The 14,860-nt window shown below is 45.2% G+C and overlaps 1 protein-coding gene across 2 annotated transcripts in view; it reads right to left on the bottom strand.

The window, feature by feature from the left end:
* Window positions 1–14,860, bottom strand: part of LOC129696915 (glutamate receptor ionotropic, kainate 2) — a 589,849-nt gene that overhangs the window by 67,313 nt on the left and 507,676 nt on the right. For both annotated transcript variants that reach the window (XM_055635016.1, XM_055635015.1), the window contains exons 12-13: window positions 14,153–14,271; window positions 5,226–5,443 (exon numbers count right to left, since the gene is read on the bottom strand). In XM_055635016.1, the coding sequence (XP_055490991.1) occupies window positions 5,226–5,443; window positions 14,153–14,271 (337 nt within the window). The remainder of the gene's footprint in view (window positions 1–5,225; window positions 5,444–14,152; window positions 14,272–14,860) is intronic.

A 14,860-nucleotide genomic window follows, 5' to 3' on the forward strand; every position in this document is an offset into this window, starting at 1 on the left:
CTCTTCATCTGTTCCTGGTTTTCAACCTAGCTCTAATATACTCCTGTGATTTATGAACCTATGCCCGTCCACTGCTGAAAACAGTGCCATCTCTTTCTTCAGACCAGAAAGATCAGCCTGTTGCCCATATATATCATCATCATCAACGGTGCCTTACAATTGTATGATCGCAACTTCCACTGAGTTTAAGAAGGAACTGCAGATGCTGGAAAATCAAAGGTAGACAAAAATGCTGGAGAAACTCAGCGGGTGAGGCAGCATCTATGGAGCGAAGGAAATATGCGACGTTTCGGGTCAAGACCCTTCTTCAGACTGATGTGAGGGTGGGGGGGGGGGGGGGGGGAGACGGGAAGAATAATGGAAGTGGAGACAGTGGGCAGTGGGAGAGCTGGGAAGGGGAGGGGAAAGAAGGAGAAGGCAGGGACTTCCTGAAATTGGAGAAGACAATGTTCATACCGCTGGGGTGTAAACTACCCAAGCGAAATATGAGGTGCTGCTCCTCCAATTTACAGTGGGAATCACTCTGGCCATGGAGGAGGCCCAGGACAGAAAGGTCGGATTCGGAATGGTAGGGGGAGTTGAAGTGCTGAGCCACCGGGTTGGTTATTGTGAACCGAGCGGTGGTGTTTGGCAAAGCGATCGGCAAGCCTACACTTGGTCTCACCGATGTAGAACAGCTGATATGTAGAGCAGCGGATGCAATAGATGAGGTTGGAGGAGGTGCAGGTGAACCTCTGTCATATCTGGAAAGACGGCTTGGGTCCTTGAATGGAGTCAAGGGGGGAGGTAAAGCGACACATGTAGCATTTCCTGCGGTTGCAAGGGAAAGTGCCCGGAGAGGGGGTGGTTTGAGTGGGAAGGGACAAATTGACGAATTGACCAGGGAGTTACGGTGGGAGCGGTCTATGTGGAAAGCCGAAAGGGGAAGATGTGGCCAGTGGTGGGACAGTGATCGCAACTTTTACTGAAGTGTGGATGGCCATTGGCTCGCTAGGAGCTCATTTGGCCTTTAATACGTCTTGTTTTTGGTCCTGCTGGGGGTCAACAGCTCAACGGCAAACCAGGTGGGGGAGACGGTTTAGTCGCCGACCATCCGACCATAGAGCAGGTAGCACGGGATTACATGGTACCCGTGATCGAGGTAACTCCCCCCGACCTGACCTGATATATGAAGGTATACGTTAGTTACAATACAGAATGTCTAATCCTGGGACCTCATTTCATGGTTAGAAGTTCTATGTGCAGAATTAAGCGATCCGGCACATCGAGTCTACACTGCCTGAGGTCAATAGACAATAGACAATAGGTGCAGGAGTAGGCCATTCGGCCCTTCAAGCCAGTACAGCCATTCAATGTGATCATGGCTGATCATCCACAATCAGTACCCCGTTCCTGCCTTCTCCCCATATCCCTTGACTCCGCTATCTTTAAGAGCCCTATCTAGCTCTCTCTTGAAAGTATCCAGAGAACTGGCCTCCTCCACCCTCTGAAGCAGAGAATTCCACAGACTCACAACTCTCTGTGTGAAAAAGTGTTTTCTCATCTCTGGTCGGCACATCGAGTCTACTCTGCCATTCAATCATGGCTGCGTAATCTTTCCCTCAAAACCCCATTCTTCTGCCTTCTCCCCATAAACCCCTGACACCCGTACTAGTCAAGAATCTATCACTCTCTACCTTAAAAATATCAATTGATGGTTTCCACAGCTGTCTGTGACATTGAATTCCACAGATTCACCACCCTCTGACTAAAGAGATTCCTCCTCATCTCCTTTCAAAAGGTACTTGTCATTCACCGGCTGTGTATCCCTGAGATCCAAGCATCCCACTAACTAGCTCAGACGTACAGCAATGTCGTTGCCGACCAATCGCCCAAATCATATGGATTTAAAAAAATCTGCTGTGCAGTTTCCCAATTTGCCAAGTTTAGATTTGATAGAAGATGGCAGATTTCTACTTTAGCAATTGATGGCGAAAAGAAGCAGGCACTCTTCCTTTGGTAGCAAGGACCCACATGTTTAGTTTAGTTTAGCCCAGAGATACAGTGCGAAAACAGGCCCTTCGTCCCATCAACCAGCGATCCCCACAGACTTAAGGTCCTGTCCCACTCGGCCGTCATTTGCGCGTAATTTACGTGACATCATTTACGAGTCATGACGCATGACGCGCACATTGTGACATGCACGTGATGCGTGCATGGTACGAGTTATGCGCGCATGGTGCGTGGTGACATAGGCAGTGACGTGCGGTCGTGCGCAGCGTCCCAGGATTTCGTGATGTACAAAATCTTTGCGCGCCATCTGCATGATGCGCAAATGACGGCAAAGTGGGAAAGTCCCTTTACATTATCCTACACATACTAGGGACAATATACCAATAATACCAAGCCAATTAACCTACAAACATTAATGTTTATGCAGTGTGGGAGGAAACCAGAGAACCTGGGGAAAATCCGTGGTCGCAGGGAGAACGTACAAACTCCGTACAGACAGCACACGTAGTCAGGATTGATTCCAGGTCTCTGGCGCTGTAAGACAGCAACTCAACCGTTGCACCACCGTGACTCCATGCCCTACTTGTGACCAGTTCGTTGGCCATAATATTAACATTACAGAGCTACAGCTCTCTGCGAACTTCGACGAGAAGCCAATTGTCCTGTCTCCGAACACTGTAATTTCTGCTTACTGTTTTTTGAGTGTATATCATATTTAGAAATGATCGTTCCAAAATAGAATTCAAACCATGGAAGGTGCCTTAATTTTTTCTTTCCTTGCATTTCATTAAAGAAATAAAGTATAACTCACCGAGTGATTAAAAACCACCGTATGAAAGCATGAGTCAACAGAGCCATAACTATGTTTGGATGTATCAGAAATCTTAATCATTATCCCATTGTTGCAGTTCGATGCTGACTCACAATCCGAAGCTTATTCATCAGTGTCACTTTGACAATATAAAAACATAGCACACAGATATGTCTCTCTAACCTTGGGTAACTTACAACCCAGCGGACAATGAGTAACTTAATCTCATATTCCCCCCCCCCCCCCCCCCCCCCCCCCCCCCCCCCCCCCCCCCCCCTCCTCCTTAGTCGACCAGTTCCACAGACTATACTTTGTTTCTATTGAGATCACACCTTGCCTAGCCAACAATGGACCTACCAGGCTACCCCCTGCCTGAGGTCAATAGACGATAGACAATAGGTGCAGGAGTAGGCCATTTGGCCCTTCAAGACAGCACCGCCACTCAAAGTGATCATGGCTGATCATCCACAATCAGTACCCCGTTCCCGCCTTCTCCCCTTATCCCCTGGCATTGCTATCTTCAAGAGCCCTATCTAGCTCTCTCTTGAAAGTATCCAGAGAACCGGCCTCCACCACCCTCTGAGGCAAAGAATTCCACAGACTCACCACTCTCTGTGTGAAAATGTGTGTCCTCACCTATGTTCTAAATGGCTCACTCCTTATTCTTAAACTGTGGCCCCTGGTTCTGGACTCCCTCAACATCGGGAACATGTCTCTAGCCTCTAGCGTGTCCAAACCCTTAATAATCGTATATGATTCAATAAGATCCCTTCTCATCCTTCTAAATTACAGAGTATACAAGCCCAGCCGCTCCATTCTCTCAGCATATGACAGTCCCACCATCCCGGGATTTAACCTTGTGAACCTACGCTGCACTCCCTCAGTAGCAAGAATGTCCTTCCTCAAATCTGGAGACCAAAACTGCACACAATACTCCAGCTGTGGTCTCACTAGAGCCCTGTACAACTGCAGAAGGACCTCTTTGCTCCTATACTCAACTCCTCTTGTTATGAAGGCCAACATGCCATTCGCTTTCTTCACTGCCTGCTGTACCTGCATGCTTATTGACTGATGATCAAGGATCCCCAGATCCCATTGTACTTCCTCTTTTCCCAACTTGACACCATTTAGATAATAATCTGCCCTCCTGTTTTTGCTACCAAAGTGGATAACCTCACATTTATCCACATTAAACTGCATTTGCCCACTCCCTCAACCTGTCCAAGTCACCCTGCATTCTCATAGCATCCGCCTCACAGTTCACACTGCCACCCAGCTTTGTGTTATCTGCAAATTTGCTAATGTTACTTTGAATCCCTTCATCTAAATCATTGATCTATATTGTAAATAGCTGTGGTCCCAGCACCGAGCCTTGCGGTACACCACTAGTTACTGCCTGCCATTCTGAAAGGGACGTGTTAATCCCTACTCTTTGTATCCTGTCTGCCAACCAATTTTCTATCCGTGTCAGCACTCTACCCCCAATACCATGTGCCATAATTTTGCCCGCTAATCTCCTATGTGGGACCTTATCAAATGCTTTCTGAGAGTCCAGGTGCACTACATCCACTGGCTCTCCCTTGTCCATTTTCAAAGTTACATCCTCAAAAAATTCTAGAAGATTAGTCAAGCATGATTTCCCCTTCGAAAATCCATGCTGACTCGGACTGATCCTGTTACTGCTATCCAGGATCATTTGTAGCTGGCACTGAGCTTTTCTTGCCTCAAGCTCTTCACCAAACCCCTTACTTTTAGTCTGAAGAAGGATCCTGACCAGAAACGTCACCCATCCTATTTCTCCTGAGATTCAGCCTGACCTGCTGAGTTTAATTTTGTTCAGTTTCGAGATACAGTGTGGAAACAAGCCCTTCGGCCCACCGAGACCGCACTAACCAGCAAGCCTGCACACTAACGCTGTCCTGCACACACTAAGGAAAATTTACAATTATATCAAGCCAATCAGCCTTCAAACATACTGTACATCTTTGGAGTGTGGGAGGAAACCGGCGATCCAGGAGAAAACCCACGTGGTCACGGGGAGAACGCACAAACTCTGTACAGGCAGCACCCGCAATCAGGATTGAACCCGGTTCTCTGGCACTGTAAGGCAGTAACTCAACCGGGCTTTGTTACTCCGTGCTTTCACAAGTTCGTAAGTTCTAGGGGTTGAATCAGGCCATTCAGCCCATCAAGTCTACTCTGTCGTTAAATCAAGGCTGCCTTCTCCCCTTAACCCCTGACACCAGTACTAATCTCTGCCGTAACAATATCCATTGACCTGGCCTCCACAGCCTTCTGTGGCAACAAATTTCACAGATTCGCAGCTTTGTGTCTCTCTAACCTACCTTGCTTTTAACTTTTCGTTCACAGCGATGAAGAGATGAGATTCAAGTAACGGCATGCGCGGGCGGCAGAGACATACCTTGAAGAAAGACACAGTGGCCCCGTCAGTTACAGCGCCGTACTCTATCTTGGTCTGCTTGGCCAAGTCATCGGCTGAATCGATGGGAGACTCCATGCGTTCGACCGTGAGGAAGGCCGCCAGGTTTGCGGTGTACGACGAGATGATGATGAGGGTGAAGAACCACCAGATGCCACCCACGATCCTGGTGGAAAGGGCTTTGGGCATTAGTTCGGAACCTGGCGAGAGTGGTTGGGGGAGTGGAGGTGATGGTAGTTGGGGGTAGGGGTGGGGGAACAAAAGTGACGGAGTTAAAGAGCATAGGGTGGCACAAGTGGTTCCGTTCATGGTCCGAATCACTAGACAAAAAAATACATCGTGAAAATCACCACACTCTCAGACCGATCATATTTGGAACAATATAGTCAAGGGTTCAATTACATCAAGCGTTCCCAACCTGGGGTACATTTATCCCCTGGGGGTACTTTTCGCCTACCCAGGGGGTAAATTTGTTGATTCCGGATTGGTACATATTTTTTCTGATTGACTGACTGCGTTTGGTTCTGGTATACCGGTATCTGTTCATCATTAGTTGTTCATAAATAAGTGAATTAATATTGTTATGTGCTTTTAAAGTTGCCTGGGGTAAACGGGACCAAAGAGGTTGGGAACCCCTGAAATGCATGGTGTCCAAGTCTCCAAGGAGTGTTAATTGTGAATCTATAACCAGATGCATGGCTCTAGATCACTGATGGTAGAATATTTATGTATTTCCTTGCTTTCTATCATGAGAAATGCAATTGATTGCATCTCAGCAAACTCAATTCTTTAAAGAAAGCAACAAAACCGTTTGTCGTCATGGAAGAGATCAGACCTTCTGGCCAAGGTCTAGAATGACTTACGGAGGCTGCAGTCCTTCCCAACCGCTCTGTATCTCAAGATGCAAAAGATATCGAATGTTTACTGCCAATTTGCACTGCTAACCTTTTGCGGTGGAATTGTGCCAGCCTAGAAAGTGGTTGAGACTGTCAAAATTCATCATGCTTCAAGATCTGTTTAGAAATTTGCCAAGAAGAGTGTTTTCTATCCAAAGAATGAGTGAACCTATTCTTGGCAGATGTCTCTTTAGTCCTTGATGCCAATAGATTGGACAAAATGGAGTCATAGAGTTTAACAGCACAGAAAGAGGGCCTTTAGTTTACAATATCCATGCCACACATTTTCACCATCCGCACTAATCCCATTTGCCTGCATTAGGTACATATCCTTCTGTGTCATGCCTATTCCAGTGCCTGTCTAATTGTCCCATACACGTAGTGTTTGCAATAAACTCCACCAACTCCTCTGGCAGCGCACTCTAGAGGTCTTTGTGAAAAATATCTTTCTCCGCAGATCCCCTTTGACATGGGGCGGCACAGTGGCACAGAGGTCAAGTTGCTGCCTTACAGCGCCCGAGACCTGGGTTTGACTCCAAACTACGTGTGCTGGCTGTACGGAGTTTGTACATTCTCCCCATGGCCATGTGGGTTTCCTCCCACACTCCAAAGACGTACAGGTTTGGAGGTTAACTGGCTTGGTATAATTGTAAATTGTCCCTAGTGTGCAGGGTAGCTTTAGTGTACGGGGATCGGCAGTCGGTGCGGACTCGGTGGGCCAAAGGGCCTGTTTCCGCACTATTATCTCTAAACTAAACTAAACTAAACTGCTACTTCCCACCATAAACCTTTGCCCTCGTGTTTTTGATATCCCTACCACATGGAAAAGATTATTTCTATCTATGCCTCTTATTATTTTGTATATGGATAAGAACATTTCAGAAGCTATGGAGCAGGCACAAGCATGTGGGACTAGCGTAGATGGGATATTTTGGTTGGTATGGACAAGTTGGGCTGAAGGGCCTGTTTCCATGCTGTATGACATTCTATCTCTATTAGCTCACCCCTCTGCCTTTTTTGCCCCGTGTAAGAAGGAAAATATGGCCCATGCCATCTCCACCACCCTATCTACCTGTGTTGCCACTTTCTGGGAACTATAGACAATAGACAATAGACAATAGGTGCAGGAGTAGGCCATTTGGCCCTTTAAGCCAGCACCACCATTCAATGTGATCAAGGCTGATCATCCACATTCAGTACCTCGTTCCTGCCTTCTCACCATATCCCCTGACTCCGCTATCTTTGAGAGATCTTTGAGAACTATGGACTTGATCTCCAAGATTTCACTGTTCATCAATATTCCTTGGCACCTTATCATCTTCTGTATATGTACTGCCCTGTTTGCCTTCTCAAAATGCATCCCTTTGCACTTGTCGTGATTAAAATCCATCTTGTTGGAATTAAACACCATCTGCCAATGCTCTGCCCATCTTTTCATCTGACCTACATCTTGCTGAAAAGCCTTAGATAAACTTTTCGCTATTCATAGCACCACTGACTTTCATGCCATCTGCAAACAGACTAATCACATCTCGTACAATCACTTCCATGTCGTTAATACATATATTAGAAAACGACAACGGTCCAAGGAGCAGTCCCTGTGATATTCCACTACTGTTGGCAGGAACTGCAGAAGATAGACACAAAATGTTGGAGTAACTCAGCGGGACTGGCAGCATCTATAGCACCATGGGCTAAGAGTTCGGCTGGCGACCGGAAGGTAGCCGGTTCGAATCCCGCTTGGAGTGCATACTGTCGTTGTGTCCTTGGGGCAAGACACTTCACCCACCTTTGCCTGTGTGTAATGTAATGTAATTATGTGAAGCACTTTGGGGTCAATGCAAGTTGTCTGAAAATGTGCTATATAAATAAGATTATTATTATCTATGGATAGAAGGAATGGGTGACGTTTCTTCAGAGATGGGTTTCAACCCGAAACGTCACCCATTCCTTCTATCCAGAGGTGCTGCCTGTCCCGCTGAGTTGTTTCAGCATTTTGTGCGTATCTGTCTAAAAAACACTAGTCACAGACTTCATATCAGAAAAGCACCCCTTCCACAGCTACTCTTTGCCGTAACCTTCTGGTTGAGCCAACCATGCACAACCTTGTTAAATGCCTTACCAAAGACAACAAGGACAATGTATACTGTCCAGCCCTCATCAATGTTCTCAGTTACTTACTTAAAAAAAACTCATTCAAGTTAATGCCATGCTGACTATCCCTATCCAGCTCCTGTCTTTCCCAATGTACACAAATCCTATCCCTTCTCCAATCATTTCCAAGCCGCGGGTTTAACATTTACTGGCCTTCAGTCCGACATTTCTTCCTCCAACTTCACAATGTGTAGCTCTTCAATCCTTTTATCTCACACCTAATGTATTTTCATCTCTGGTCTTCGTTTACCCATCTGCCTATCAAATACCCCCCTCACCTGTTTGCGCCTATTACCTTCCAGGCTCACCTGCCTGGGTAAAAGACTTTGTGCATTTACCATGTCCATTCCCTTCATATTCCCCTTTAACCTATGTATTGTACTTGAGTTTGACTTGAATGTTTCTAGAGTGATATCTCTGATCTGTTTGAATAGCATATCGCCTACCGGGATGAGGTGGAGCAGCTGACAGTGTGGTGCGAAGAAAATAACCTGCTCCTCAACACCTCAAAGACGAAGGAGGTAATAATAGACTTCAGGAAAAACAAAACGGACATGGTACCACTGACCATCAGAGGGGACTGTGTAGAGAGGGTGGCGGATTTCCGCTTCCTGGGAATCCACATTGAGGAGGACCTGACGTGGAGCGTGAACACCACTGCGCTGCTGAAAAAGGTCCAGCAGAGACTGCACTTCCTGCGGGTGCTCAGGAAGAACAACATCACTCAGAGGCTGCTGCTGTCCTTTTATCGGTGCTCCATTGAGAGCATACTAACATACTGTGTATGCGTGTGGTACACCAGCTGCACAGTGGCTCAGAGGAAAGCGCTCCAGAGGGCCATTGACAACGCCCAGAGGATTGTCGGCTGCCCTCTCCTTACCTTGGAGGGCCTACACAGTTCCCGCTGCACCAAAAAAACCCAGAATATAATAAAGGACATCTCCCACCCCGGACACTCCCTGTTTGAACTGTTGCCGTCAGGCAGACGGTACAGATCCACAAGGACAAGGACAAATAGACTACAAAACAGTTTTTACCCCACTGCTATAAAAGCACTAAATGTGGCCGCCAAGGAACGCAGGGGCGATACAGACTAAGGGACTGTGGTAACGGTGAAATCGACAGAAGGATGGAGGGTTGGGTGTGTATGCGTGCTTTGTCTGTGATTTTTATTTATTTGCTTATCTTTATTATTTTACCGTGGATGTTTCGTTAGCTTTAGAAATGTTTGAATGCTGCACTGACTGGCTGACATTTTAAATTTCGTTGTACATGGCCCATGTTACAATGACAATAAAGAAACTATTCTATTCTATACGTCAAAGCTTTTCACTGTACCTCGCTACACGTGTCAATGATAAATCTAAACCTAAATCTAGTCTTATAGCATGGAAATAGGCCGTTCAGCCCAACTTGCCCATGCCGACCAACATGCCCCATCTACACCAGACATGCCCCATCTACACTAGATGTCCACACATCTACACTAGTCCGACCAGTTTGATTGTAACAATATCATTCAGCAGAGAACCACACAGCATAGCTTGCACAAATTAAATGTGTCCCCATCTGGTCAAGACTACTTAAAAGGATCGTAACATGATAACATTGACCATTGTTAAGTGTTAGGCATGTGTGATAAATATTGCCATAAATTAAACTGACCGCAAAATAAATGATAATTGGAGCTCTGGTTAAATTTAAAATCTATTCTGATTTTCTATCACCCAAAACCAATCAATTAAAATATGTTTTCAAGGTATGTCTCGCCAATGGATCATCTGCACAAAAATACTTGCCAAAAAAACTCGTCATGGTTTATATCAAGAACAATTGAATGGCCAGAGAGACACTGCATGTGGGAAGTGGCTGCAAGGAAGTTGAATAACACACTTATCTATGAGTCACACGTGGACACAAGGAACTGCAGATGCTGGTTTGTAAACAAAATACATTAGTGCTGGAGTAACTCACCGGGCAAGTAGCGCCTGTAGAAGACATGGATAGGTGACGTTTCGGGTCGAGAGAAGAGTCCTGACCTGAAGCATCGCCTGTCCATGTTCTCCAGAGATGTTGCCTGAGCCGCTGAGTTACTCCAGCACTTTGTATTTTGTTTTATCCTCCAGGCAACTCGTCATTTCTCCTCAACTCCTTGTTACGGACACACATGCATTTTGTGAATATTTTAGTTGAACCCCTGAGTATAACGTATCTATCTAATGGCTAAGTAGCTTAAACACATATTCCATTTATTCACCACTGGATGGAGTTGACTGTTCATGATTTCATAACCAACAGACACAGGTTGGCATTCTGCACAAGACTGAGATTAAACAAACCTTAATCCTTGATTAATTTCATTTTGGTGATATATTTTCTATCGCAGTTGTGGCAAAATACTTAGCTGGGATCAGGTGAGTTCACCAAGGATAGAGTTATATCTATGGTGCTCCTTCAAAGAAACAAACCTTTGCAAGTTTAAACCGGGGCATTTGTTCATACACTCAATCGAGAGGTTCAGAATCTTCTGTCCAGTCTTATTAATGGAAAGAAAAGCCTGCAAGATGGGGTAATCTTTGAAGCTTGGTAGTTTGTCAAAGCAGAGTGATGCAGTGGACAGGGATGCTGTTCAATGGCATGGTGTTCAATGGCATGGTGTAATGGTGGCATTTTGAAATTGCATTCCAATTAGTGCCATTCAGCTGCTCTTCGCCCCAAACCTTGCATTTTATCACATTTGTTTTTATTTTAATTATCTTTGAACCTCCTTTCAGGCATATGGAGCTTTCCGCGTTAAATCTCCCACCATTGTCTACGCTGCCTTTCAACTTCATTTTCCATTTCGATTAGATTTGTGTCCGCTGATAACTTTGGCATTCTGCTATGAGAAATGTCCTCTTCTGTTTTCCTCCATTCAAACCCTTCTCTAATTTCTCACTTATGCATTTCACGTTTCTCGTTGAAACTTACCGAGTAGTGAAAAGGCCTGGATGGCGTGGATGTGGAGAGGATGTTTCCACTAGTGGGAGAGTCTAGGACCAATGGCCATAGCCTCAGAATAAAAGGAAGTACCTTTAGGATGGAGATGAGGAGGAATTTCTTCAGTCAGATGGTGGTGAATCTGTGGAATTTATTGCCACAGACAGCTGTGGAGGCCAAGTCAATGGATATATTTAAGTTGAAGTTTGACAGGTTCTTGATTAGAGCGGGTGTCAGAGGTTGTGTGGGGGCTGGGGAATGGGGTTGAGAGGGAATGACAGATCAGCCATGATGGAATGGTGGAGTAGATGTGATGGGCCAAATGGCCTAATTCATAGAAACATAGAAACATAGAAATTAGGTGCAGGAGTAGGCCATTCGGCCCTTCGAGCCTGCACCGCCATTCAATATGATCATGGCTGATCATCCAACTCAGTATCCTGTACCTGCCTTCTCTCCATAATTCTGCTCCTATAACTTAATAACTTCCATTTTTAATATCCCATTAACCTTTTCTGCTCTGAGATGGAGATGCCAAACTTCTCCAATCTCCTCAACGGCTCTTGACATTTATTCCCCAACCCCTTCTCTGCCTCTCTGCCATCTTTCCTGAAGTACAAAGGCAATGTGCTGGGATCATAAGTTTGGAATATGGACCTACACCTACAAAGGACCTCAACTGAACCACCCAACACAAAACTGTCATGTTGCTTGTCATTCTTTCAATATCCTTTGTAAACCCAAAACCAAACCAACCTCCCTTCCATTGACTCCAAGGACGATTCACCCCCTGGCCACTCCCTCTTCTCCCCTCTCTCATCGGGCAAGAGGTATAGAAGTGTGCAAACGCACACCTCCAGATACAGGGACAGTTTCTTCCCAGTTGTTATCAGGCAACTGAATCATCCTACCACAACCAGACAGCAGTCCTGAACTACTATCTACATGGTAGGTAACCCTCGGACTATCCGTGATCGGACTTTACTGGCTTTATCTTGCATCAAACGTTATTCCCTTATCATGTATCTGTACACTGTAAATGGCCGGATTGTAATCATGTATTGTCTTTCAGCTGACTGGTTAGCACGCAACAAAAAGAGTTTCGGAGTTTAGAAGGATGAGGGGATATCTAATGGAAACATATAAAATTATAAAAGGACTGGACAAGCTAGATGCAGGAAACATGCTCCCAATGTTGGGCGAGTCCAGAACCAGGGGCCACAGTCTTAGAATAAAGGGGAGGTCATTTAAGACTGAGGTGAGAAAAAACTTTTTCGCCCAGAGAGTTGTGAATTTATGGAATTCCCTGCCACAGAGGGTAGTGGAGGCCAAATCACTGGATGGATTTAAGAGAGAGTTAGAAAGAGCTCTAGGGGCTAGTGGAGTCAAGGGATATGGGGAGAAGGCAGGCACGGGTTATTGATAGGGGACGATCAGCCATGATCACGATGAATGGCGGTGCTGGCTTGAAGGGCTGAATGGCCTCCTCCTGCACCTATTTTCTATGTTCTATGTTTCTAAAAGCTTTTTGCTGTACACGTGACAATAAACTAAACTGACTGGCTTATAATGGTGTGGGATAAATGTGAGTTCAGAGCAGTTTTTTTTTCCCCAACAGGACTAGAGAAGATAGTGCAAGGGATTCAAATTCTGTATTCATGGATAGATGCCAAAGTGGTATTTAGCAGCTAAATGGATAGGGGCGGATCAGCTATCCCCTGACGGCACTTTCATCAACAGCCCAGTGAGAGTACAAAATAGAATTTCCACTAAAAGTATCATCAAGAAATATTTCTCCCCATCTCATACTCAGGCTAATTATTAAAAGAAGAAATTGCACAACTGATGCTCAATCATGCATTTTATTGCATGCTCTGCTCATTTACCAGATTTCATGCAAATGTAAGATTGCTTACATTAACCAGGATGGGAAACATTTAAAGTGCATTTTTATTTTAATTAGATTTGGGTAATATAGAATGTGAGGGAGATGGATTCCGCAAATAGAGAGAGTCACGATTCCTTCTTCGAGCATTTCAGTAATTTGGTTTAATAGCGATTGCTGTCAGGGCAGAGGAAGCTCTTGTTCATCCATCTTATCCCTCACAATCCATATTACCAGCTGAGCCCTGAACTAGATAAGCTTGGACATGACAGCCAACTCCAAATCCAGTCTTAACTATATCAAACTCTGTAAGAAAAGAAGAGAGATGTACCTTGTCCGTGACGACCAACAGGCCCTGAGAGGCATGCAGTCCGATACATAAAATCATAAATAATACCAACTCAGGGACTGCTCTTGTCTCCTCCTTAAGGTGGGCGCTGCAGTCAAGCAATGTTGAAATTGCAGGCCCACAACACGCCGGGGAGAGACGTAACTAACTGTTACAAGTGTCACGCAATTACCACAAAGTTCTTTTCTTACCCGCTTAACAGAGGAGGTGCCTTTTAAGGATGCTTTAGACAGAGCCTGGTTGGGGCTGACTGTCATGTACCCAAGGTAACGTCATGTCCAACACTTTATCCCACAGTTTTCTGGGGGTTCAGCAGGGGGAGAAGGGTTCCCTCTTATCATGTACCCTTGGTGTACAGCAGGGCGAGTGTGCAAACACAATGATCATACTTACCCGAACATCGGGGGGGTGGTGGGCGCATGTAATGGAGATGCATGCAGTGTGTGCAGGTGATGATGAGTGTGAAACGGTGCAGATCGGCTCTGATGTAGGTCAGTGGATGCGTTTACAAATCAAATGAAATCTGTGTGCTAACAATGAAGGATACATGCAAAGAGGCACCCATGCAAGCCAAGTGCCTGAGAGCAATAACCCCCAGCAAAGAGTGGGAAATGCGCCAAAGAGAAGTGCAGGCTGTAGCGTATACCTTGCTGCATGAGCGCTCCAACTCCAAACCAGAAACTATTTAGCAAGGTAAAATTGTTTTCCACCACATCTGAGTCGGGATTGCAAGGGTGGGGGTTATACCACTCATATGGGCTAAACCTGTGGTAATTGAGAGAAACAAATTGAAACTATGAGCAGACAAATTCTCAACAGAGCTCACGATTCCTGGAGGGGTTGGGGTGGCGGGAGAGAAGAAAAAACACAAAGGCAAGTTTAACATCCGTAACTGAGAATGCAACAACAGGTTCATTAAAGAAAAAACTACCAGTCCATTTCAGAAACAGATTTTGAACGAAACATACTGTTATTTCACACAAAAATAGATATATTTTCTAACATTGATTTCAGTTTAAAAAACACGCAGAATGAACTATTTCAAATGGGCACTTCTGAAATTAATTGGTCATTGTTAGCATTGGTGCTACACCTCTCTTTTGAAAGTATACTTTCTCTGTCTTTAGTTTAGTGGTGGTGGATAATGAAATAGAACCTACAGTAGAATCCAGCCTCGTGCCCTAAACAGTAGAATCCAGCCTCGATTAAAAACTGTGTTTTACTTTTGGAAATTAAAACATCATACATCACCATGGACATAGTCCCCATGATATTTTTTTTTGCAGGTAGGTTTTCTCAATTTTGGCTGGTTTGGAATTAAACTACTTAGCAAACTGTGTCCCCGTGACACCCC

Source organism: Leucoraja erinacea, chromosome 5 (assembly GCF_028641065.1).
Source record: "Leucoraja erinacea ecotype New England chromosome 5, Leri_hhj_1, whole genome shotgun sequence".
Taxonomy (NCBI): Eukaryota; Metazoa; Chordata; class Chondrichthyes; order Rajiformes; family Rajidae; genus Leucoraja; species Leucoraja erinaceus.